The sequence below is a fragment of the Phocoena phocoena genome, chromosome 9 (assembly GCF_963924675.1).
Source record: "Phocoena phocoena chromosome 9, mPhoPho1.1, whole genome shotgun sequence".
Lineage (NCBI taxonomy): Eukaryota > Metazoa > Chordata > Mammalia > Artiodactyla > Phocoenidae > Phocoena > Phocoena phocoena.
In genome coordinates, this window is record NC_089227.1 from 59,615,667 (window position 1) to 59,642,849 (window position 27,183).

The window sequence follows — 27,183 nt, forward strand, 5'->3', positions numbered from 1 at the left end:
TTCAAAAGATTTTGCCTTCCCCTCAAACTCGGCGCAGTGGAGCCTGTCTTTCAAGGCTTGATGGACTCTAGTCCTCCCATGAAAAGGCTAACGTGTCCATTGTCACTGAAACACAGTAAGAGCAGCTTAAAATCCACGATCAGTCATACAATCGCACAACAGGCAAATGGGATACATGTTTACACTGCAGAAGGAGGGGATCTATGTTGCAGAAGAAGGGGGCGTTGTGAGATCCGAGGCAGAACACTAGGGAACAGTGTGGCGTTAACACATCTGAACTTTCTCATTTTACTCGGACAGGAGAGCGGCTTGTTTTGCTGGTAATTTAGTAAGGTGGGAAATTTTAAATAAGAAGGGGAAAGGGAATGCTTACTTCACTTAAAGAACTTAATCTCCGTGTCAACACAGTCATAGAAGAGATCTCCCACTTCGGTGGGGTCCAGGGGGTCATTGCTGGTCAGGATTTCCTCCATGGCTTCCAGGCCTTGCTTCTCTAGTTCCAGCATCGTCTTCCTCAGCTTTTGACCTTGCTCCTGAGAAGAACAAAAACAGCGGGGGTCATTACAATGGACACTGAAAGACCCCCGGAGGGCCTGCCCCCCACCCCATTCAATCTGCTCCCCGTGGGACTGCCACGGGGATGGTTCTAAAATGCAGGTGTGGTGATGTCACTGCTCTGCTTGGAGTTCTTGCCTTCAGGATAAAAATCCAGACTGCTGAGTGACGTTGGGAAAGGCCCTTTGAGGCTCCAGCCTGCCTCGCCTTTGCCACGCCTCCCGCACCTCCTTGCTCTTCAGCCGGACCGAATTAGCTGCATTCCTCCAGCCCGTGATACTTTCTCGCCACAGCACAGGCAACCCTGCTCCCCTCAACACTCGGTCAGCTTGCGCCCACCTTCAGGCTTCCGTGAATGCCTCTCCTCTAGGCTACCCCCATCCAATGCCTTTCCTTCTGCCACGGTTGTTCTCTTTCTGTCTTGCGATGGTCTGTCTACTTACCTGTGTCCCCCATTAGACCACGATCTCCCAGGGAGGGAGACCCGGGCTTATCTCTATCCTCCTGCCTGGGACAGAGAAGGCACTCCCAATAATGTCTCTTGAAAGAATAAATGGATCAATGAATAATCACATGGCATGTCTATCCCCGATTTACTTTTTTTTCTGAGGGGGTGACATCTCTTCTTCCAAGTGGCAGTCACTCATTTACATACAGTGGATGACAATGAGAAGCTTTTACTTGCCCAATTAGTCCCAGAACAGAGAAGCCGCTGTCACCACCCATCGACCACTTCCTAGTGCTGCCTTAACTCAAACCAACGGTCATTGCTAAATTTCAAAGTCCACCCAGCCTCATCAGTCTCATCTCTTTGAAATTTTGTGTAGGATACTTCAGAACACACGGCCCTTTCTGCCCCTGCCTTCGTTTGCCAAATATACACAAAACTGTGCACCAGGGAGTGACATGTTCCCCCTGCTCGGGCTTACTGTGATCCACCTAGAAAACACGCACTGTCAACAGGCAGGGAGGGCAGCCCCGGACAGAACTCTATGAAATGCAGCGGTAGCATTCATGGTTCCAGGGAAATGTCTGGCAGGGAGGGCAGATGTCAAAGAACTGCGACTTTTACACGTCAGAATGGTCATTTCTGGGGCACACGAGAGCAAGTTCTATAAATAGTGAGACTACCCTTCTCAGAGATACTTTCTGAATTCACTTGGATTTACCGCTGTCCTTTCTTGCCACCCTTTTTAGAGAGCCCACCGTGCTGGATGTAAGAAAATAAGCTCACCCAGTCCACGCAAAAGGCACGCACCAATTTACCTGTAAGATGTCACTTTCTTCAGGACAAACTGGACCCTTACAAGTTGTTAAATAAATGCTTGGGAAGCAGATGAGCATCTAACAACCAGGTTCCTTGCTTCTCCCTTCAGCAAAATAGAGGCTTGGATTTTATATGAAAGTCCACCACTAAGGGTTGCTGTGGGTGTATACTGAGTGTTTGCCTTGTTTGAATTGATGTCTTGTAACTTTATTAATCAGAACTTTGGGTGGAGGAGGGAGGGCTGCACTTTGAAGAACAGCTATTTTAAAGCTAGAAACTTAAAAAAAAAAAAACCTTTTTTGTATGAAAAAATATACATAACAAAATTTACCATTTTAACCATTTTGAAGTGTACAGTTCAGTGGCATAAAGACATTCACATTGCTGTGCAACCATCACCACCAACCGTCTCCAGAGCTTTGTTAAAAAACAACACGATGGCATCTTTAAAGTGCTCCGTTACGTACACATCTTTACCCCTCAAAGTACACAAAGAATTTTCGACAACAGAAAAGCAGTTCTCCTGACTAGTACTGCACGTTTCTGTTATTTGCAGGTGAACAGTAAGTAAAAGAGGGAGATGCTTAGCCCACTGAGTTCTAGAATAACATCAGATAAAGCAGAGGCTTGGTTTCACTGGGTTGCAAGAGGCTGGGAGGAACAATTACCACCAGCATTCTAGCAGGGGCCCCGGGAGCCTGGGTTTCTGGAAGCAGACTTGCTGGAGAGGAGGAAGATGACGAGCTTGTTCACTGCTGTCCTGCCTCCTTGCTAGGGACCCCGCCCGCACCCGGGGCTCACAGCCAGGCTCACCTCGTCACTCTCCAGGACCGCCCGGGCCCACTCATGGGCCTTGTATAGCTCGTGGCGGCGGTCTGGCTTCTCCTGGAACCGAGGCTCCTTTCTGGCAGGGTCATCGCCTCCGAAACAGGGAGACTGTGCTTTGGGGACGAGTTTTACATCGTCGACAAAGATGAAAGGCTTGAATATGGACCTGGAGAGAAAGGAGAGGTACTTCAGCCAAACCGAGCCTGGGGCTTGAGGACACCAGAGGCTGCCCTCTCCTTCAGCAAACATCTCCTGGGCCAGCTCACGGTGGCAGGCGGGTGCCTGCAGGGAGAGACCCAACTGCATATCTTAGTAACTATTTTAGTAGCACTAACTGCTGTTTATAAGCTGCAAATTCTTCTATTTGCAGCGAGGAGACATCAAAACAGACTGGCTTTGTTCTGGGAAGGCCATTTAGGAGCCCCTTTCAGTCACATGGAAGGAGGAAGATAGACACAGTGTTCTGAGGAAAGGGTGCAATGGGCCACGGATCAGAGCTGGTCTATCTCCACCGTGCTCTGTGGAAAGGGGCCTCCTGGAAAGGCAGGGTCTGAGACCTCAACCTTTTTTTTTAGGTTCTACCTTATTTGAAAATGTTTGGAATATCTCTGACAGACTCAAGGTGGGACAGATTAAGACAGATGACAAAGAAAGAATCCCGGGGCCCCAGAGAGGGCACAGCACAGAGGACAGAAGTCTGGTTGTGTGAGAGTGAGGCTGAGGGGATAGTAGGTGGCTAACGCAAGAACTCTTTGATTCAGCTCTTCTGGCACGAGGGATGTCTTAGGGGACATGATTCTGTGTGTGTGTGTGTGTGTGTGTGTGTGTGTGTGTGCGCGCGCACCTGTGCATACCTGGGGACATTTCAACACATCCCCCCAGATGCGCACACACCCCAAAACAGCCATGTGTCTAAGAAACTGCATCTTGGGATCCCAGGCCAACGGGGTCTGTGGTGACCACAGCTGACAGTAACACTAGAGGGAGAGAGCCTCACTCTCCCTGCTCTGCACCCAGAAAGAACACGGCTGGATCAAAGCAGTCCTCCTGGCAGAGCACAGGCACCTCTGGGCCCCGAGGGTGGCCTGTTTTCAATCACACCACACGGGCACCTGCAATAACAGTTGGAGAGAATGAGACACACACCCGCACCCCGTGTGTACGGCTCAGGTTCGGGTTGTTTCCTCTCCTCTTAACTGGTGCCTCCAGTGGGTGAGAAGTGAGCTGGGAGGTTGATTCCCTCAGCCCCGAGATGCCTGGACTTGAGGCGGCCAGAGCAGCCTTGCCACTGTGTCACACAAACATTTTCACTATGCCACAATCTGCAAAGAACTGGAAACCCATGACCTTTGTACCCAAACTGTGTCCCTGGACTTGAGAGTCAGCATCACCCTCAGGCCCCATCCCCCACCCCACCCCCCACCCCCCACCCCCATCCTGCTGAATGGAACCTGCTTGTTAAGGTCCCCAGGGGACTGATGACATCCAAGTCTGAGGAGAATGACCAGAGACCACAGTAACGAGCAGTGGCCTCTTGAGTTCGTTCCCTGAGGCTGTCAAGGGAAAAGGGCTCAGGTGAAGAAGACCCTGATCACAGCATGAAAGATGGGGCTCATCCTAATTTAATTTGAATATTGAAAGCAGTTGCTCCCAAAGCTGGCGAAGTGGGTGGTACAGGTTAAGGATAAGTGCTGTGTTCTGCAGGTGATGCAAACGCAGGAGGCTGGGCCCATCCACCGTGAAGCACAAGGCATGGGTGTGTGGGAGGGACCTAATTCCACAAGGTCAAGTCCTCCCAAGGAACTTCCCTCCCCAGGATGCAGGGGAGCTACCTCATACAGGGGGAACACACATTGCCACTTCCTACGGCCTCCTGAAAATACCTCACTCCTCTTCCCTTCTCCTGAACGCTGAATGGGTGACTGTTGAAAGCGAAAGGAATTAATGCACAATTTTAAAGCGTCTGAAGAATTTTGATTACATGAAGTTGAATTCTCCAATTGGTCATTTGGTTGACTCTGCAAAAGGGCAGTTTGAGGGTTCACTGGCAGGCGGTAATGGATGGGGAGGGAGAGAGGAGAGAGGGAGGGAGGGAGGGAAAGAGGTGGAAGAGGGCGGAGTCCGGCATAGAGACATCCAGAACTAACTGCTTCTGTGCCCCTCTGGTCTCTGACAACACAGCAGCCTCACAGCGGGCAAGTGTCCTCTCCTTCAGGGCCCGACAGCACTCGGGGTTTCCTGAAAAGGCAGTGCACACAACACACACCGTGTTCCGGCAGATGTGACCTGCAGCTTCCTTGGCCTGAGCTGAGAGCCCCTGAGGGACACTGGGCCCCGGGCTCCTGCCAAGCACCCCAGAACCTGCACAGTTCACACCTCCTCCCCAGGCCCAGTGCTAGGCAGAAAGGGTCAGAGCGGGGGGATCCCCTGCTCTTGGCCTTGGAGGCGGGGTGGGTGCGGGCTTAGCCATGGCGAGCCAGGGAGACTGCAGTGTCCAGCAGAGCTGCTGAGCCCGGGCTGCTGAGGAGATTCCTTGGGACAGGGGTTCTCCCATATTACACCACCCCCAGGCCACAGATGATGTTCACTCGTGTGATGCTACCCCATACAATCCCCCGCACTGCACCTCTTTTCTCTACCCTTCAAAAGGCCATGTGGGAGTGATGTTTTCATTGGGAAATCTGTCACTCAGTTTCTGGAACCTCAGTGCTTTTCTTACCATGCGGCTCAGAACCGTCCCGACACCAGCCCTGTGAGGGAGAAGGATGGCGCTAGTCTTGCTGAGCGACCATCCAGGTCTGCCTGCCTCGTGACAGTGGGGCAGGGAACTGGGCTGGGACTCAGAATGGGGGTGTGTGTCCCCTTGTCACCTTTGACCAACTATGGGGCCCGTCATTTTCCCTCTCTGTCTCTCACTGGACTGAAACAATCTCTACGGTCCCTTTCAACTTCTAAAGCTATTGTGTTATTTCTCTTTCTATGTCATGTGGCCTGTGCACTTGTGTCTTCAAGAAGTTCGTGCTAAGAACAATCATGGTCTTCTGCACCCAATATACAGGATAATAGCAGAGTAAAAATCAGAACCCTCTATGTGATGGAACTTCAAACCAGTCCACGCTCATTTTAACATCAGTGAGAGTGTCTGGTAGCCTTTCTAAGACAGGAGGGACCATATGTTTAACCCTCCCATCCATCCATTTTAACTTTAAAAGTAAATAAGTAATATGACGAGGTTCCCATAATATTCTAAGGCAGCCAAACCTCTCCAAGAGTTTTTTTCCAAAGTGTATAAGGAAGTCAGCAACCTCAGCTGCTAAAAACATGAACCATAGATGTGTCTGGCGGTTAAAGGTTTTTTTGAGATTGAATAAATAAAATTACTGCCAATAAGAAACTGCAATACTACTAATATACCAGGGTGTGGGAATTATCTATAACTCAGTCCTGATAATTTCTGTCTACATATCCAGAAAAGGGCAACGTGGATAACTCAGCAGTTTCCAAATGTTCTTATCTCCTGCCAATCCTTACAGAAAATCTCATTAAAAGTCCAAATAGGTGAGAAGATACTCTGACATCTTCCCACACTGAACCTCAGATGGTAGCTTCTTAAATGCCACTTGAGTAAATGTATGCTAATTAATGGCCCAGAAAGAGGAAACGACTTGCCAAGGCCGCACGCCCAGCCAGCAGCAAAGCTGAACCGCCCTCTGGGTCGCGACCACCTCTCCAGGCCCACCCAGCCAGGGCGGTGCCCACTTCATCAGCCATGTGGAGAACCCCCAGAGGAGCCCGTGGGTGGCTCGGATGCAGGCGGGACACAGCTGAGGGAGCTCTGGAAGCTGGTTCTGCCCCACCCTCAGAGCTGCCTCACAGACTGAGCTTCAGAAAAGCCCTGGTCACCCAGCCCCTCCACGGTGTGGTGTGACACAAATACAGGATGGTAGGCCCAAAAGGGGAAGTGCTTCCACCAGCAAAGGTCAGCCCAGTAGCTGGTTAATGAGGAAGTTTAAAGGTAGCTGAGCTACGCTAAGGGGACCCTCGAGCAGGACAATTAAACAAAGAAAGCCATGAGCAACATGAGCAACATGAAAGGGAACCCCACCACTGAACCCGTCAGCTCTGAGACAAAGCAAAGGGCCGCGGCGCACAGTCCGACGACACGAAGCCAGCACGGGCTTGCAAGGTGTGTCTCAGAGTCTGCAGGATTTTAGTCCTGGGTGACACTGAGCCACAGCCAAGAAAGGCACTTCACTGGAGGCATCTTTGCCGTCTCCGTCCCCTGTTTCTTTCTAAAACCTTGAGATGGATGCACCAAGCCAGTGTAAAAAATCTGTTTTCCTCTCATCTGTTTCTTCCTTTGGAAGGAAGACAAAATCATCATGAAAGTCTCTAACATTTTACAATATATCATAATTTTCAAAGTGCTTTCATTCAATTCTCATGGAATTTCATTCATTCATTCATTCAATATGTGTGTAATGCTGAGATCCAGATACTATTCTAAGTACTAGGGATACAGCAGGGCAGCAGTCCCCAACCTTTTTGGCACCAGGGACTGGCTTCGTGGAAGACAGTTTTTCCACGGACGGCGGGGTGTGGGGTGATGGCTCAGGCGGTAATGTGAGGGCTGGGGAGCGGCTATAAATACAGATGAAGCTTCGCTCGCTCGCCGGCCGCTCACCTCCTGCTGTGCGGCCCGGTTCCTAACAGGCTGCAGACCAGGGGTTGGTTGGGGACCCCTGCAGCAGTGAACAAGGCAGGGCAAAAACTTCTGGACCATTTCACAGATGAGATGACTGAGGCTCACAGAAGCTAAGTGCTTTGTCCACAGGCACACTCCTAATACGTGCCAGATGGAGAAGTAAATTCAGATCTTCTAAATCTAAAGTCATTTTCCCCCATGACCACTCACCCTTATATATCCCTTCTGCGGGTTTCTAATATATATATATATATATATATATATATATATATATATATATATATATATATATACGCATTATGCTACTGCAGAAAAGCAAAATATTTTTGTGCTTTGGCATTTGGAATTTAAGTATCAGTGGCCAGCTCACATTTCTGACTTCAAACATGGCTCTGTTCACACTGAAGATGCAGAAACTCCCCGAGCGATGAAGCTGGGCTTATCCTGTGCCCTGGAGTCGCCGGCAGATCCGCTGGCGCAGAAAACAGCAGCACAAAGGCTCCTGCTTGGATGAATTTGCTAAACTTTGAACCAATCTGAAAAGGGCCTGGAAGAACCAGTTTCTCTCAACTGCAGGTGTCCCTCTGAATGGTTCATCCATGGGTCATCCCAGCTTGACCGTGAGTCACTTTAATCATATAGTCAAAGCCACATCTGGTGGAGAGCAGAACTTACCCACGAAGGGTGTTTTCATTTAGAGGGAAAGAGAACTAGTACTTTTGGAGCATGGGACACCCTGAGGGCTGGATCCAGATACTCTGGGAGTATCCAGATACTCTTCGGAAAGTCAAAACCGTGGGGTAGGAGAGAGGAAAAAGACAGTGTTGGGAGAATTGGGGATGAAATCAGAGGCAGTGCTATTTTATGCAAGGCCCTCGGCTCTGTGTCTGTCTGTGCAGGCTGTGCCCCACACTGTATTTACATAGTAAACTACGGTGTCTACAGCCCATGACATCATCTCCAATAATGAAAAGGTTCCCCTTGTCACTAACATTTGAATTAACCAGACAAGACAGTCTCAGCTGACGCAACGTAGCCTCTCGAGCCTAGTACCTGGGAGAAGACGAAGAAAACACACACACACACACACACCATGTCCCTTGCATGTCCCCATTCCCTGCCACTAAAGTGGATCAAACACCCCCTTTTTCCTAGAACTTCCTCCCTATTTTCTGTTTACCAGGCTAAAGTACACGGCCTAATACAATTAAAGAAATGGGTGGGGAAATAGCCTTCTAATATTTAAAATGGAAAATTTTTAACACTCTCCCCCTCTTGGTTTATCCATCCTTTATCTTGAGTGTTTGTGTGTTTTCTCAGATGCGGGGGCCTCTCAGTGGTGAAAATAACAAGCCCTAATTCATGATGTCTGCCGATTGCCAAGGTGTAAACACGCCCACTGGGGCCCATTTCAAGCTACCGATGTGATGTCACTGAACACATGGTGGGGAAGAGATGACATCATCAGCTTCCGTAGGCTCCAGCACACCACGAGACTCGGAATTTTACACTGCCTCCAAATGCGAAGCTACCTCTCTGCTCTTTCCCTCTCCAATTCTTCATATCGATGAGCTTTAACAAGTACTGCTTCCACATAGGAAATGGCCTCCCAAGGTCAGAACCGGTGCACTAAAGCCAATGAGTGTCCCTATATGGATGACCAAGGCACCAGCTGACTCAACAGAATACTAATATGATGGAATGTGCCTGCTCTATAAAATTAATTAAAGGTCTTTGGCATCTCCCACCCACTCTCAAACTGACTTCTGCAGCTGCTTCCAACTCGCAAACTTACATAGTACCTGGTACATATTAGGAGGAAGGGAGGAGAGAAGGGAGGGAAGGAGGAAGAAAAAAAGGGAATGTGAGAACCAGGCTATATCAAGAAAAGGATCTATAATTGATGCAATGAGCAAAGAGTCAAGAAGTTCTGAAGCAGACAGACCGATAGTAAGATGATGTCCTTTGGTTTCTAACATTAATTAGGAAGATAAATGATATCGTCTTCTCTGATCATAATCTTTTGCAAGTCCACTGCTCTGAAACTATTTCTTGCAAACATCTCTCTAATGTTTCTAGCATTAGCAGAAGCTGGTTAAAATTTCCCTAATTTTATTACCTAAAAGCCCAAGAGTAGGTAATTACGCTTCCTGATGACAAGACACAAAATGTTGGGAATGCCCAATTACAGAGAAACATTGAAATGCTGAATAGGAGGAAAAAAATCTATGACAGTTCTATAGTCACAGTAGGAAATGTAGCTCATTTAACCAGAGAAGATAAAAATGAATGTCTTCCGGGAAGCCCTTAATAGCCTTTAAGGTCTTTTCAATTAATTTAACCATGAATAACTTTCTTTTAAAATTACTTGAAATTTTCCATTTTAGATATTAGAAAGCTATTTTGCAGCTCATTTTTAGAATTATATTAGGCCGTGTACTTTACCCTAGGAAACAGAATTGCTTTATCTTCACATCCCGGCAATCACAAGCCCCGTCTTCTAAGCACAGTTAGAGCAGCTGTCTGAGACATCAGAAACCAAGGGGGTGGCTGTCTGTGGTCATTCTTCAGTTCAACCTGCTCCTTCAAAGGCTCCTGTTCCCTGAAGAACAATGTCTAAATACCTCAGCAGAGTGTTCCAGACAGACTCTAAATGCCTACATGTACCCCGGCGGGCCAGCACGAAGTGCTCACAAAAGCCACCAGCAAGCGAGGTCAGAGTCCACAAGGGGAAGTCAGACACCAAGGAGAGGAAAGACAAGCCCCAGATCTGATGGATCAAAAAGGGGGTGGGAGTGGGGCCATGGAACCAAGCGTTCAGGACTGGAAGATAAAATCAAGAGAAAGCAGCTGGAGTCAAACAGAGGCGTGTCCTGAGAGGTTGCCTGGAATACTGCCCAGGGGGCAAGGCTCGCTGTCAGAGGCCAGCAGAGGTCAAATGTTGGGCTTGTGTACTGGGCGGGGGTGGTGTGGGGGGTGGGGGGGTGGGTGGAGGAGGGATGGAAACATAAACTACAAGAGGATGCACAGCTGCAATGTGTGCCATTCTGTCTCATGCCTCTCTGCCTTTGCATATGCTGTTCCCTCTACCCAGAATGTCATTCCTGCTTTTAGCACCTAACACACCTCTCTTCCTACAACCCCCAGTGCTCAAGAGTTCTTCCTCTGTGGTTTCCCCCTTCATTGTCTCCTTCGTGCCACCTCTTATCTTGCGCACACTTTGTCTCTAGTACCCAACAAGCATAAGATTTGGTACACAGCAGGTGCCTAATAAGTGCTTGTTGAATGAAAAACTAAGGATAGCTTATACCGAATTTAATAGGTCTTGCTAGAAAGATCTATTGATGTTGGCAGTAGTGAGGTCAAAGGGTCAGGAAAGGTACTTGGCTTCTCCCCTGAGTCATCAAACAGTCCCTAGCTGGACACTGCCATTGTCTTGTATTCCTGAAACAATACGGGGAAAGTAAATACTTTCAGCTGGAAAGGGAATGAAATCAAACAGCTACAGATTCCCTGGTAGCAGAGTCAAAGGTTTGATACCCGACACTCAAATGATGATGGTTTTCAGCCAGTGGAGCACATGAAAAATACCAAAGAACCTACTGGAATGGGCAGTCTTCTAGACCTCTCCAGGCTGAGGATCAGACTCACCAGATAGATTCCTAAGCCCACCTTAAAGATTCTGATACAATAGGTTTGGGTCAAGGCATCTGTATTTTTCAAAAACTCCCCTAAGTGATTCTGATAATTTAGAAATCACTGGATGGTTGTGTCTAAGCCACTGATGACATGATACATGATTTGTGGTGTGCGTGACTGAAAGTTACCAAGGAGAAGGGCTGCTGTCTACCTGGTAGATCAGAGATAGTCTTAATAAATAATACTTAAACCTACTATGCATTTACTTGGATTATCTCATTTAATCCTCCCCAAAAGCATATAACAGTAGGGGCTGGTATTGTGTCCATGGTACAGGACAGACACAAGCTTGGAGAGGTTAAGAGACTCGCCAGTTACTAAGTGACAGAGGTGGAATTCAATTCTAGACGCCGTGTCCCTAAACACTGTGCAGTGCAAGCCCTTTGCTGAAGTGTGTGGGCAGAAGGCAATACCCTAAAACACAATGTCTTAGAGAAGAGCCCAGTGCACTTGAAGTGGCTTCAATGTGCATTGCCTCTGGACCATTCTGTCCCCTAACTCATAGGAACTGGTGGTTTTGATCAATCTTGGGCATTCCTGTATCTTTCTGTCTCACTGGGTCTTATTCATCTTTGCATCCCTCAAATACAGCACAATGCCCGGCCCATAATATATATTAATAAATGTCTGTTGAATTTAAAACAATTTGCTTCCATGATGGTGATGAACGCTATGTGACAAAAGCCAAGGACTTCCCTTCATCACAGCTCTTTGTGCTGCACTGGCCATGGTGAGATGACTAAAAAACGTGACTCAGCTATACAGCAGGAGGTGCAGGAACTCAGTGTGTGATTACTGGGTGAGCTCTCAAGGGAAGCACACGCTTGCCACCTGTGTGACTGTGTCTCAGACGAACCTGGAAGGATCTGGGGTCCCAGTGAAGTAGTGAATGCATGGCGAGCTTCTGTTCTGAGGCAGGACAGACACTACACTGGCTGTGGTAAGGAAAGACTCGGAGTCTATACAGACTCCACTGGCTTTGTCCCGTAAGATGTCAATCATAGTCTGCACAGTGATGCTTTCTGTAAAGAAAAGAGAGAGGAGGCAAGCTGTAACAAAAATCCATCAGTCCTTTCCCTTTTTAGTACCAGAACCCCTGAAATTACGGCTGGGAACAGAACTGCCCAAGTAGGGACTATATTTCCCAGCTTCCCTTGTGGCTAGATGTGGTCACGTGATAGATCCTGACCAACGGGAGGTGAGCAGAAATTATGCGTGCAACTTCCCCATTACATCCATAAAAAGGAGTGTTTGCCCTTCACTTTTATCCCTCCCTTCCTGCTGGCTGGGAGATGCCAGTGAGTGGACCACAAAAGGAAGTCACGTGTTGAGGCAGAATAACCCACCCGCCCTGGACTGGCCGTATACGTCTGGACTGTAACATGGGAGGGAAATAAATTTCCATTTTCTTTAAGCCGCATTACTCTGGGGTCTCTGTGTTACAGCACTTGGCAACTCCTCAACTAGTACAGTGTGCGACTGAATGATATTCATAAGAAAGTATGCAATCCATGCAGCGCACCAAGCAAGCTCTCTGGTACAATCTTGCTGCTTAGAGTCAATGCTATATTTGGAGGACGACCTCCCTGCAGCGGGAAATATACACAGAGAGGTATTTAGAATATTTAGAGCCATGAGGACTATTGGCTCTGACTTCAGATAAACAGACTAACAAATCTTTTACTACCCAGGATCCTGGTTCTACGTTTTCTCCCTCTGTTTCTAATCCACTGAAACGCTATTTTTTCAGTGTGTTCACAAAGATCAAATCAGAGCATCACATAGAGAAAAGGTGCCTTAAACTTCACTACCACGACGCGCATCCTCTTTGTAAATCTCTATGCATAACACATCACACCTAAAAGTATTAACAGTAAGCCCTTCTGTTCTTCAACTATCCAGGGTTCAAACTTCCTCACGGTTTCATAAATGAGTTTACTGATTTAAACCAGGATCCAACAGGTTGATAATGTCTCTTAAGACTCTTTTAGTCACTGTGTCTCATTTTTCCCCTTTGCATTTTATTTGTTGGGCCATTTCTCCTGAGTTTCTCACACTCTGGACTTCACAAGACGGACTTTGCAGATGGTGTTTTGAATATTTTCCTCCATCCTCTGTATTTCTGGTAAACTAGTAGCTAGATCCAGAAGCTTCATCAGATTTACGTTTGACATTTTGGCGGGACTACCTTACAACTGGTATTATATACTTTTACCAAGCTAGGTTTTTGAAGTGAAAAACTTTTATAGAGTTTTTTATAAAGTTCCCATTGTAAATGGATACTTTCTTACCTTCCTACCCAGAATTTATTAATTAAGTTCTATAGCAGAAGTCCTAAAGTGTTCTTCTAGATTGAGTCAGCCAACTTTTTCTTAAAGAACCAGATAGGAATATGTTAAGCTTATGGGCCCTATAATCTCTGCCATAACTTACCTGTCGCAACTGCTCAACTCTGCCACGCAGCACGGAAGTAGCCGTAAGCCACAGGTAAATAAGTGGGTGTGGCTGTGTTCTAATGAAATTGTATTTACAAAACAGGGAACAGCCAACAAGTCATAGTGTGCCAACTCCTGTTCTAAAGGACCAATGGCAAACATAAAATGTGGCCACTGTGTTTACGTGGAAGGGTTTTCCACTCACGCGTAAAAGTAACAGGCTACCCAGTCACCCACATTTACCTAAACATGGATTCTGACTAAGTCAATACTGGGTGGAAGATACAGGGTTCATGAAAGGAATTCAGTTCAACAATTTGACTCAACGAATGTTCATGGAACAAAGGACTATAACAAGCCTCACAAGGGGACCCTAAGATGAGTAAAAGACAACACCCCTGATGTCAAGACTCAGCAGGCTAACGGGAGAGGAAAATATATGAAGACGATAAGTCAAATATACAAATGCCGAGGTATAAGCAAGGCTGGAATGAGTATCGAAAAGACAAGCATAAGGACATCAGCATTTAAAGGAGAAACAGGAAAAGGAAACATCCATGATGAGAAAGCATCATGTAAAAATGAATGCAAGTTGTCATCTTGCCTGCACAGCAAGGACTTTAGCACAAGTCGGTCTCTATATACAAGGTCTATTCTCTACTCTTCCTCTCTGCTCATCCACCTAAGTTCAAACAAGGTCTCTGAAATAGCTGCAAGACAAAGGGTATGAGAGGGAGAATTGTAAGGGATACACTAACTCACCTTCTTGCTTTTCTAAGCTGTCTTTGCCTGCACAGCAGGCTAGATGGTCATCAGCTGGAGAAAAAACTTCAGAAAAATTGAACTCGTCCTCTCCCGTCCACCAGCCTTGACTCTGAGCATAACTCCTGAGTTCAGGGTGCTCTGCGTCGATCTTAGTCGTGAGCGAAAGCTGATTGCAAATGCACTTGACTCCCTCTGTAGAGAGTGCAAAACCCAGTTATTTAGAAATAGACTTACAAAGACTTAATCAAGAAATGGAAATTTACAGGGCGTCTCTCCCCTGCAACTTGACTCTTAAGTATAGGGAGGAATGGATTCTGTTTCTGAAGAGAGAAACAGATGATCCTTGGTTCTCTTTTAAGATTTCCCAGGAGGTGTGACCACTCCTGACACATTTTATCACATTTTCAATGAGCAACAGTCACTTGATCTGGCGAACTAAACCCCAAGCATTTACTACTCACAAGAAAAGTGAAAGGTTCTTTGAAAGAGGCGCTGTGCTACTAACAAGATTCATGAACAGTGCAGCTCCAGAGATTCCTCCTCCCCAATTTAGTCTCACTCCACCTGAAGGAACAGTTTACACTACTGCCCTCTGCTCAAATATATACATAGTTTTTTTAAAAAATAAAATATGATACTTCTTCATTCAAGTTTTTTTCAGGTCCCAACATTTAGAAAAACACAGTAGCCCTGATAATGAATTGTTTTATTTATTTATTAATTTAGGCCACACTGCACGGCTTATGGGATCTTAGTTCCCCGACCAGGGATTGAACCCGGGCCCTTGGCAGTGAGAGCATGGAGTCCTAACCACTGGACTACCAGGGAATTCCCGACAACGAATTGTTTTAAATTAATGGAACGTGCATGCAAATATACATGTGTCTGGGTGCATGTGTGTGCACACGGGTGTGCCTGAGGTTGAGAAAAATCTCTGGGACTTTGTTTCTGTAACTAAGAATTGGGACTTGCCCCCAGGCAAACAGTCAATATGAAATATCAGGTGTGTGCTTCCCAAGCAGTGACATCCTTCACTCCAGGCTCAGGAAACCCCCGTTCCTCTCCAGAAGCAGAAGCCCAGAAAGGAGAGGCACTCCAGAGCCTACACATGAAGCACAGAGGGTCTGCAACAGCAGCATGACTTCTCTAAGTCCAGGCACCATGGCCTCAGCTTTTCCTGTCCTCGAAACTCTCCACCGGCCACCCCACTCACCTGTGATTCTCTCCGCAGCCCAGTACTTCCCCACGGTCTCCAGCACCCAGGCTTCCTCACTGTCCACGATCAGATATGCACTTTGGAAGCTGTGGTAGGAGTTTGCATCTTCATAATAATTCCCGCCTTGTCCATGTTCTTCCAACAAGGCGACGATGACATCTAAGGCTTCTTTAGCTGTTGCCCCTCTCTCTAAACCAAGCCTGAAGTAAGAAAACCAGAAGCATACCTCTGTCATTCCTCACCACCTCATTATCAGCATAGGAACCAAAGGCTGGGACGGGGCTGAGTTATGAAGAACGCCAACGTGTGTAACGATGTTAAGCGCTCAAGCCACGACGCAAACAGATAAACAGCACTTGAACTCAGATACACAACTGTCACACATTCAGTTCAAAATCACGGGAGCGTTTTCTGTCTTTGGACGCCCCCCTTGCATAGAGAGACAGGAGTCAGGAGCCCAGTGGCTTCTCCCTCTTGGAAGGAAGCTCGGCCACCTCTCTCTCTCTTTTCTAATTCTGACTCCCCTAGAGCTGGTCAGCTCAGGTGCAGCCCTTAGCAAGACCCCCTCTCTGTGGCTTGTTCTCCCTCCTGCCTCTAGGCAAAAGGAAACCTCTGCCCAGTCCAGCCTTGACCTCTATTATTCTACACCAGATGTTTTGTTTTTTGTTTTGTTGTTGTTGTTGTTTTTAATTAACTAATTTTATTTATTTTTGCTGTGTTGGGTCTTCGTTTCTGTGCGAGGGCTTTCTCTAGTTGTGGCAAGTGGGGGCCACTCTTCATCGCGGTGCGTGGGCCCCTCTTGTTGCGGAGCACAGGCTCCAGACGCGCAGGCTCAGTAGTTGTGGCTCATGGGCCTAGTTGCTCCGCGGCATGTGGGATCCTCCCAGACCAGGGCTCGAACCCGTGTCCCCTGCATTAGCGGGCAGATTCTCAACCACTGCGCCACCAGGGAAGCCCCACCAGATGTTTTGATTGGTAATAAAAGTGTTCCACAGCCAGCCATTGTCCTCTGTGCATATAATTCACTCACGATCTCATTAGCGATGGGCGGCTGGTTCGTACATGATCAGTCCTTTTTCTACATATTCTCCTCCTACCTATCAGCGCACCTCTATTGGTGTGGCTTACAGCTTCAGTCGTCCAAAAGGACATATTTCTTTCAAAGTGAAACAGCAGTCCCCTCCCAGCCCTTCCAATTAATAGACCCCTTAAAGCAGGCACAGACTGCCCTCTGTGTGACCCTGAGCAAGTTCCATAATATACTTGAACACCAGTTTTATGTCGCCTGTAAAATAAATACCTACATCACTGAGTACTATGAGGATGGGTTTTATGAGACGATGAACATGAAAATACATGGCTCTAGGGCCCAGCACCAAGTACGTGATCAGTAAGTTTCCAGACATAGCACACCGCGGCAGAAAAACAAATGACGCGGAGATAAAGGGACCTCAGTTCTAATTCTGGTTCTGCTATCCACCGGGGGTAAACTTTCCGAACCTTGATTTTCTCATCTGTAAAGTGAAAACAGTACTACTTCCCTCTCAGGCTGATTTGAAAGAAGATGGCATGTAATGGGTGTCCGGTAAATGTCTACTTATTCATCTCTTCATTCAACTTGTACTTCTGGTGGCAGAAGCATAGAACAGAGCAATGAGCCTGCTAAGATGATAGCAGAGGCCAGTCCTGGGTGAGTTTTCGACTTGAGATGCAATCGTTATTAAAATTCACCCAGCTTAATTCTTCCTGAAGGGACGTTTCACTGTGCTGCGGGATAATGCAGCTCTGTGCTCTGGTCTTATCTTTGCAAGCGGCTTATTTTCATAGGTAATTGTATATCAATTCATTTGGCATTTCTCAATCTAAGCTTATTTAGGGAGACTGGTGACAAGGCAATGCTTTGAGAAGCTGAAGCCTGAGACTTCATGGGAGTGATAAAAGAATACACTCGTTAGAAGGTGGAATTAGTGGACTCTTCCGTTGGTCAGTGCCATCTTCTCCAGAACGGCGTAGAGGAAATAAGTGCTCACCTTAACTTGAGGATCCAGAGCAAACAAGTGTGCTGTGAGTACCTCTCACAGCGCAGAGCTGGGCACACAGGAGGGGCCCTGCTTTCCACAGGTCCCTGGTGGCCCCTGGTTACACCGTCTTATGTACGTATTCCAGGGAGAACCCTGTGCCCAGGGCCTTTGCAGGGCCCCAACTTACCCGTGCAAATGTGTGCTAGGAGCCTGTGAATACCCAGCTGGGGCAATAGTGCCACGTCTGGAAGCTGTGAGTTCTCTTGTGCAGTTTCTAACTTACTCTCCTGCTGTTCTGCCTGTTTGGGTCCCACGCTGAGATTCCAACACACGTGCCCTCCCAGACTGACTTTGATGCCCTCTGCACGGCATCTGCAGGGGCGCCTCAGCACTCATCCACAGACACGATTCTGATTACACCCCTCACGCCAGGGCCGTGGGGAGAAGATACGCCTTTGTCCCACCTGACCATTCCCTTGCGGTCTCTCTGCCATGGGCTGAGAACAGGACAACTGCCAGAGCTGTGAATGACAGCGGGTTACACCCTCTCCACCTGAGACTCAGAGCTGTGAATGACAGTGGTTACACCCTCTCCGCCTGAGACTCAGAGCTAAAAATGCACCAGGCTATGGTGATCCAGGCCACGAGTCTCCCAACATTGAGGCCTGTTTTAAGCTTTTCATGACAGTTTCCCCTCCTAGATGAGGCAGATCCATCTGATGCCAAATGAGAACACAGCCTTGCTGGCCCCCATGCCTACTTTCACTTCGGGTGCCACACCTCATTATGGGCTTGACTGGAGCAGGAAAAGGAATGAAATTAACTGGGCCAATGTTAAGAGTCTTGCTCTGACATCAACCTTCAGTGAAATTCAGATCCTTCCGAGGGTGTGCCTGGTCCGGGTTTTTCTGGATCTTGGAGTTAGATGCTCCCAGATTCAAATCCTTATTTTTTATGGGAAATCCTGGAGAAAATCCCTCTTTGGGGCCCATGACCTTTTCACTGGTATGTCGAGCTCACTGTGCCCATTCCTGAAAGGTTAACACAGCTCACTAAGAAAGACGAGCACCGTGTGCGCTCCCCTAATGCAAGCCCTCGTGTTTAGAAACTCGGCTTGCTTGTCTTTTTGACACCTATGTCTCCATTCATTAGGGAGACCCCTGTGCCTTTGAATCCCAATTAGGTAAAACTAAGTTATAACTAGATTTACCGTGGATATATAATTATAACTAGATTTACCGTGGATATATAATCACTGCCCTGGGGAAAGTCATAAAAATAGTCAACTCCCCTTCCCTTTTAGGGATGAGCTTGGTGTTCCCATAGGGATGTAGATGCAAATAATCTTCCTTCTCCCCCGGAAATCCAGGGGTCTGAAGGCCCCTCTTGGTTCATGATTTTTTGGACATCGAACATTCCCAGCCTCTAGCCAGAGGGATAGAAGCAGGAGGGGGAAAAAGTAGATGCTAAGGGCTGTACTGATTTGGAAGAAAGATGTGGGAAACCTTTTGACTAACCTCTGTCTCTTGGTATCCAGAGCTTCCTGGCTCCTGGAAAGGAGAAGTAACCTGCGATCTAGTACAGACAGGGGTCGCCTCCCTGAGGGGAGAGGGCCCCGGTACACCAGGCTCTGTCAAAGCCTCAGGCAAGTCCCTTAACCTCAATTTCCTGTCTACCAAACAGAAGTAATCAGACCCACTTCACTGGATTGCTGTCAAAGTTAAATGAAATATTCTATGCAAAACGCATCATACAATAGTGTTCGCGAAAATAGTTAACTCTAATCCACAGGTTCTTTCCTCCTACAGACACTGGCTGGGCCCCCTTTCAGGTCACCTGTGGGTCCTCACACTCCCCACAACCTAAAGACAACCCTTGGCCCTTTCCAGTGGTTACACTGGCCTCTTTTCAAGGACTTTTGTGTCTTTTTATACGCTGAGGGTCTGATGGAAAGTGTCCAGAATTATCAGATGCTCTAAAATATTGGGATGGACTGGGTTTTAGCGACAAAGTTAAACCCAAACGGAGCAGCAAAAGTCAGTCTACAGAAAAAGAGGAGAGCAGAGCAGTCACGGAAAGGGAAGAAGAGGCGTGAAACACTGAATGAATGCAGTGACGCGCTGGGCCAGCTGTGCCAGCTCGGAGCAGACTGCTCTGTATCAAGAATTTCGATCTAGTGGTTAAACCATTGGTAGTCTGAAATCCGTCATCGTGGGAGTATTTACACCACGGAAACTGGAAAAGGCTACAAACCAGAGCTGCCCCCCACCATCCCGCCCCAGTCTGGTTATTAAACATTTACCAGAATGCCACTGATGGATGAGTTCTAAGAGCTGTCTAGTTCTCATCCAAGAGGCCAAGGTGCATTATGATCATGAGAGACAGACCTTGGATTGTAAGAGAGCCCCGACCTCCAGAAAATCAATTCCCATTTTTTTAGGCTAGCTCCATTCAGCTTCTTTTTACTTGGTACCAACCTCCTGAAACATGCAAAAATGGAGTATATGTGTTTATGTGCCTTTTCCCTGGAGAAAGGGATTCGTTGAAAGATTCTCACAGAGATCAGTGGATCGTAAGTAGCAGATGTTACTTAACATCATAAACATAAACTGAAAATGAAATATAAAAACAGTATTGCCTAATGCTTGAATTCCCACAGCAAACCTCTAGGAAGCACATACAGATTATACTTTTATCTTAAACTCAGTGCCCAATAAAGGGCTACCAACGTTCACTTAACATCCCTTTGGACTGAGGCTGGATTCGACGTGCTGTTGGAAAGCACAAAAGATCAGAATCCATAGAGGGGCAGCCGGCCCTGTATAATCTTTGAATAATCAACCCCAGGTCTAGCAAGCACTAGAAATAGAGTGGAAAATGCAAAGAGCTTGCTCTCCCAGGAGTTGTCCAGGAAAGAACTGGCATCCAAGCACAGTAGACAAGCACAGACAGAGGAAGTAGTGATCCCTCCAACAGCAATACCTTGGAGATACTGAGCCCAATTTGAGAGAACACAGCTCACGGACTGAAATTTTCCTCTAGCGCCCTGGTTCTCAACGCTTCGTGTGTATCGGAAGCACCTGGAGGGCACGTTCAAGCACGGATTGCTGGTCCCACCCCCCAGAGTTGCTGATTCAGGAGGTCTGTGGTGGGGGCCCAGAATCTACATTTCAAACAACTTTCCAGGTGATGCCAGAGCTACTGGGTCACCAACCACACTTTGAGACCCACTGCTCTGGAACCTTGCTACTCAAACAGTGCTCTGTGTGCTTCAGCACCCATCACCTGGGAGCCTCTGAGACATTGATCTAGGAGGCCTTCTGGCTCAGGGGTCACTTTTAGCATTCGGTTAGTATGAACTGGCCCCTCACTATCTGACTGGGCTTGGCTGAACTGATCATAGCTTGTATAAAGCTGAGACCCTGAACTCACAAAGAGCCACTCAAGGTGCAGACACCTGCGGCAGGGTCCTCTTCACATACCTGTTTTATCGTCATAACTGGACATGGGTGGCCAGGGAAGGAGTTGAAGTTAAATGACTATGGTTAAATTCACCCTATAATCTACTCCTGACACTTGTTAGTGTCCAGACCTTGGTAACTATCACAACCCCAATTATGCCGAGTATATCTTCTCGGTCTACATCCCCGCGGCGTTGTGCACCCAGGTCACAGGCAACTTCTTCTCGAAGCATTCCTAAACAGACTCAGTCCATTATCATCTCTGAACATCCAGGGGTGTTTTCTGAGGGCCTGGGATTCTGTGCCATTCATGCAGCTACAAATCTCAGATTGCCTTGAGACACACCTCTCCTTCTGTCATCTTAAATTGGTCTTAAAATCTTGCATTGCTCAATTTTCTGTCTTCTCCCTGCAACCAGACTAAATCTCTTTGAAGTTTTTGAGCTTCTTCATGTGCCCGCAGAGCCTAGCACAAAGCAGATATTCAGTAACTCTCGTTGCCTTATAGGTTGATGAACTTGAGAAGATACATCAGAGGCTTTGAAGAAATTTTTTTAAAAAATTCTTTTCTGTCGTCCCTTAGAAATCGACTGTTTAAATGGTGGTATTTGCCAGTTCTATAAACCCCCTGCCATAAAGTCAATGATAACTCAAAATGCAAGGCTATGAATGAGGCATAAAAGGGACATTATTTTTCATTGTTAACTCTTCATTTTTAGGATTTCTATTAAGCACGGAGGTAAAAATACTGGGACAACTGTCAAAACATAAGCTCAAAACGTGTTGTTATTCTATCCATTTCATTCTGTTGATCAAGAGAAAACTGATTATAAATATAAGGCTTTTCCCTCCTTTTCTCCAGCTCAGGGAACCTGCTCCTTCTGAGTTTATAATAACCAGGAAGCGTAAGGAAGGGTGAGGAAGGTATGAAGGCAATATGGCATCAAAGGGGTGTCACAAACAGACCTGTCCATCAGCTGGAACAAGCTATGGGCCAGGGAGGTCTCTATGTGCAATTTCTCCCTACAAAACCTACAAAATGTAAAAACCTCTATTCCTTTTTACAGGATGTGACATGTGGGAAGCTCCCTGGAGGTCACCCAATCTAGGCCTCACATCGGACAAGTGACAAGTATCCACACCGAAGACCAAGACCTCCAGCTCCCAGCCCAATCGTCTTTCAATCAAGCCATTACTCTATTGCATTTCAGTATTTCAGAAAAAAGGAAGCCATTTCAGAACGTTGTTTCATTCCCACCCACCGTCTACTTTAGTCATTCTTTCCAAACTCAGTCGTTGATCAGCCACTACGTGCCAGGCACACAGCCCCTGGTGCTTGTGACGCAGTAGTGAACCAGCCGACAGAGACCCCCATCCTGCCAAGCTTACACGTCCGCTTCCCTCTGTTACACTGTGGCTGGAAGGGGAGGGAAAGGAAGAAAAGATGACCAAGACTTAGGGGGGAAAGGAGGGAAGTGATTTCTGTTCTTTTTTCCTTTATCTTTTATGTATTTTTAATATATTCTTTTTTTTTTTTTTTTTTTTTTTTTTTTTTTTTTTTTTTTCCTTTTTTGCGGTACGTGGGCCTCTCACTGTTGTGGCCTCTCCCGTTGCGGAGCACAGGCTCCGGACGCGCAGGCTCAGCGGCCATGGCTCACGGGCCCAGCCGCTCCGCGGCATGTGGGATCCTCCCAGACCGGGGCACGAACCCGTGTCCCCTGCATCGGCAGGCGGACTCTCAACCACTGCGCCACCAGGGAAGCCCAATATATTCTTTTTATTTTTATATATTATTAGATAGATACATTTCAAAGACCATAAGCTTCATCCATTTAAAAGTGTAGTTCAGGGGTCTTTAGTATATCCATAAAGTTGTGCAGCTATCACCATAATATAAATTTAGAACACGCCAACCCCCCAAAAAGAAGCACCATATCCATTAGGACTCATGCCCCATCCTCCACTCCAACCCCAGGCAACCACTGATCTACTTTCTGCTTCTATGAACTGGCCTATTCAGGCTATTTCATGTAAATGGAATCATACAATAATGACCTTTTGTGTCTGACTTCTTTCACTTAGTGTAACGTTTTCAAGATTCATCATGTTATAGCAGGTATCAGTACTGAATTTTTTTTATTGCTGAATAATACTCCGTTGTAATCTATTCTTTTTTCCATCACCTCCAAGTTTATATCAAAAGGCACAAGTCTTCTTTGGAAGGACTGTGTTAGGAAGTATGAGGTTTGGAGGGAGATAAATCCCATCCCCACACCCCACCTGCTCTGGGCAGTTGTTTCAAAGAATCACCAGGCAGTACCTGACCAGATCCATCCCCAGTAAGGCTTCCGTTTCAGCGGCTGGCTCTCTGGCATTGATGGCTTCATTGGCTATGCACACTCCATGTTCATTGGCTCCCATTTCTGCCCCCCAAAGCCAGGCAGGTCTGCTTATCACGATGGCATGGGTCCTGGGAACTTGGTCGATTGAAATGTAAGTGCACTAAAAAATGAAGACAGGAAAGAAAGGGCCATCACCTGTCAGGTACCACTTAGTTTTCACCTGGGTACTTACATTAAACCACCACATCGGTTACAAACAGAGCAGAGAAATAAAAGGCCTTGGGAACACCCAGACTTAAAAAACACCACACGTCTCAAAGCAGCTCAAAGGTTTCGCCAGTGAGTTTCGGTCTTGTCACTCACTCAGTTTTCTGTCTCTTTGGTTCAGGCCAATCTGTGCATAATGTTTACATCTACAGCAGCCCACCTTCTCGAACCAGGTATTCAAGCAAGCTCTGCCCTGAATATTCTGTATCTAGCCTTTTCAATGGGCACAGATGGCCACCAGCATTTTAAACAAGCATAGCTATTCATTTGCAAAATTCCTTCTAGATCAGTGGTTTTCAAACTTTTTAAAAGTTATAGAGTCCTATCTATAAAAGAAACTTTACCTAGATGCCTAACATAGAAAGCAGATAAAAGGAAAGATGCTTTGTCTGAAGAAAAGAGGTCCCCTAAGCTTCCTGCAATGATCCCTAGGGCTCCCTGGAACACAGTTTGACAACCCACATGATTGCTCTAGTGGTAGAGAAGAGAAAATGATAGTGATACTTTACATTTAACTAACGCATTAAATGTACACTCTCTTATCCATTGTGCTTCCTGGTCTGTCCCATCTGATTCCCACACTAAGCCCATGAGGTGGACAAATAAGGAAACAGTCCCAGAGAGGCATATTCCTAACTGCTGTCACAACTGCAGTACATAACCACTTAGAGCTGTGTCTTATTTCTCCAGGCTGCTGTGTCTTTACCTGGAAAATGAATGAGCTAATCTAGATCAAGCTACTTCTTTCCAAGTATTGATATTTTTAGCCTCAGAACACTTCCTCCATACAAACTCTTACATAAAAGCATAAAGACAATAAAACTGGTCAAAGTGTATTGAGGTGAATGGAAGGACAGGCATGGGACTGGGGATAGATAACTCAGAGCCTTTCCCCTCCCCATACCGGGCCCCTGGGAGGACTCAGCTAGAGCAGTTGGAAAAGCACTAAACTAGGCTGTCCACAGGAGCCTCCTGACGCTGACATGCTAGCAGTCTACGACACACGTACTCGTCCCGTGGAAGCTGCAGTGTGGAACTCAGGGCTCTAAATTACACAGAGCTTTTCAGCTCTCAGGGGAGACATTTATCAGCCACAGCAGCCATTTGCATTTTAAATTGGGCACCTGAAAGCACTGGATCAACTGCAGCCTTAGATCAATTTTTTGATTCAAGACCCACTTACATGGACTGAATGCAGCCCAGAAAGCTACTCTGCATTGATTTTCCATAATCTCTAAACCTCAGGTAAGAGCTGAAATGCACACTCACTGATCACGTGACATCCGTCTCTTCACGATCCACGTTAGGTATTGCTCTGCGCTGGGATGATGTTATTTCACTGGGTAAGTGTCTGTAAACTGAAAGCTAATGAAACCCGGAGGTTGTCAAGAGACCTTTGAATTTTTCATGGCAAATTGATAGTAAAATATACTCTTGAAATGTTTTCCCCTATTCAGTTCCCGAAAGTTATTTATTGTTTTAAAAAAATGATTCTTTTACAGCAAAAGGCTGGCCAAGGCGGTAAACAAGCTACGGTCCTCTGTGCTCTTCTAAATGGAATTGAAGTTTATATGTTAGAATTGTACTATTTCATGCCAAAAGCAGCATTGATCAACACTTTCCAAAACCCCTGTACCCACTGAGGTCCAGTGACAAACTCTATCTTGAAAAGACTAAGTAAATAGGCAAGGAATCTCAGGTTCTTAAGCACAGATTTATCATAAAGTATTTTTTGTAAGGACAGGAAAAAAGCAAAATAGGAAATGAGCTTTTTATTTGCCCTCAAATTCATTTTGACACATTTGTTCCCATTTCACCAAGTATCTACGGAGCACCGACCACACACAAGGCATTTTGTGCTAAGTGCTGCTGGCAGATAAATCAGTGAGGAGACCCAGTCTCTGTCCCTTCAGTTGGGAAAGAAGGAGAAGGCACATACGCAGACTACGACCACAGGCCAACTTCAGTAAGGGTCACTGAGGCCTGTATGCACTGCATCTCGTCCCCTCCTCCCACCTCATACTCTGATCCACACGATCCTGCCCTTCCTTTTCCTTTCACTGTTCCATGCCATTTTGACCCTTCCAAAATACTATATAACTGACTGACGTATCGTACGTGCTGTTTATGTGTGCTATCTCCACCAGCTAGAATGTAAGTGCTACTGAGAGATTACAGAAGGGAAGGAGGGAGAGATCTTTGCTGCTTAGTTCATGACATATCCCAAATCTGGTATATAGTAGGCATCAATAAACCTTTTTTTGAATGAATGAATGGATAAGTGAATGAACGAATGAATAACACAGGTCGGAGGGAGCATAATAGAGGTTCAAAGGAAAGGGAACACAACCAAGTGGGCAGAGGTTTCATCAAGTGAGTGACATTTAGGTTGATCTTGAAAAGTAGGCCAGACATCGAGGTATTCCAGACAGAGGTAAGAGCCTGAGAAGAGACAGGTGGGGATGTCAAAAATGTGTTCACGGTTCAGGGAGGTCCTCCACCCTGCCACTTAGGGGAGCTACGATGGCACTGAGTCACAGGACTGCAAAAGCTCAATAAGTACTGACAGATAAAAATGTTGAACACTGAATGCAAAAGACCATATGGTCTCTGTGGGAGTCCAAAATACATGCAGCCAACCTGACACTTTTCAGGCCAAACTTAGAATCACGAGGAAGGAAGGAGATCCCCAACTAGCCAGATGGGCTAAATCAGCACCTCCCAAGCACCAGACTGCAAGCTGATGCCCCAGATCTCCTCACAGGCCACAGGGTCGGGGAACGGGAGGTGGGTGGGTGTGCACCCCAGCCTTAGTGAGCCTATAACACATGCCCCTCGGGGCAACTTTGTCATGGACCACAGAAGTCTGGGCCTCACAAGGGCCCTTCTGTGGCTGCAATTCACACATGGCCCACTGGGTTTGAAATCTGTCTAATGACACCCAGGTGTAGGAGGGAGTAGGGAGGATGGACACACTTGTCTCATAGAGATCGGTTACTTAAAATCCCAGTTTGGGAGCAAGCCTCACAAATAAGGAACATTTACACAAGATGTAATGCGTTAAACGTTGTAAAGCCAGCCATCTAGAACATGAACTCTGCAGGCAGTCATTTTTTTAAGTAAGATTCAATGACACTCACAGTTTCCACATTATTAACAAGGCAGAGAAAAAGTGGGATTTGAGGTAGCAGGAAAGGTGTCTCTGGGAAAAAAAAATCCAAAAGTACCTGAAATTTTCTTTCAGCCTGGAAAAACAATTTAGTTCTAAAGTCAAAAGTCCTAGCCAAATTTCTATGAGAAAAAAAGCAAAGAGAAAACGTTCACCACTCAGAAGATCAGTCTTTACAGGGACAGTTCAGGCCTCACTTCGGTGATTAAGCTGTTCAAGGGGGCTTCAGAAAAAGAGGAGCAGTTCGTCTTGCTGCCCCATGGCCACACCCACCCAGCCTTTAATAAAACTAATCTGTCAGCTAGTGTGACTTCTGGGGGCCAAGGCCACACAGCAACATAAGAATGCCCAGGGCAGGGGGCGTGGCGAGGCACACTTGTAAATGTCAGCCCTGCCTAATGCTAATCACTGAGCTTTTAAAAGTACTACCTGCACTGAGCTTGTCGCTCTCAG

General features: G+C 46.6%; 1 protein-coding gene across 1 annotated transcript in view; it reads right to left on the reverse strand.

Moving 5' to 3' along the window:
• Positions 1-374: 374 nt before the first annotated feature.
• The window catches only part of SCRN1 (secernin 1), a 33,932-nt gene continuing 7,123 nt past the window's right edge, over positions 375-27,183 (reverse strand). Inside the window, exons 2-7 of the mRNA XM_065883976.1 lie at positions 23,273-23,454; positions 15,468-15,670; positions 14,252-14,446; positions 11,911-12,076; positions 2,636-2,816; positions 375-533 (exon numbers count right to left, since the gene is read on the reverse strand). Of these exons, the coding sequence (XP_065740048.1) occupies positions 375-533; positions 2,636-2,816; positions 11,911-12,076; positions 14,252-14,446; positions 15,468-15,670; positions 23,273-23,454 (1,086 nt within the window). The remainder of the gene's footprint in view (positions 534-2,635; positions 2,817-11,910; positions 12,077-14,251; positions 14,447-15,467; positions 15,671-23,272; positions 23,455-27,183) is intronic.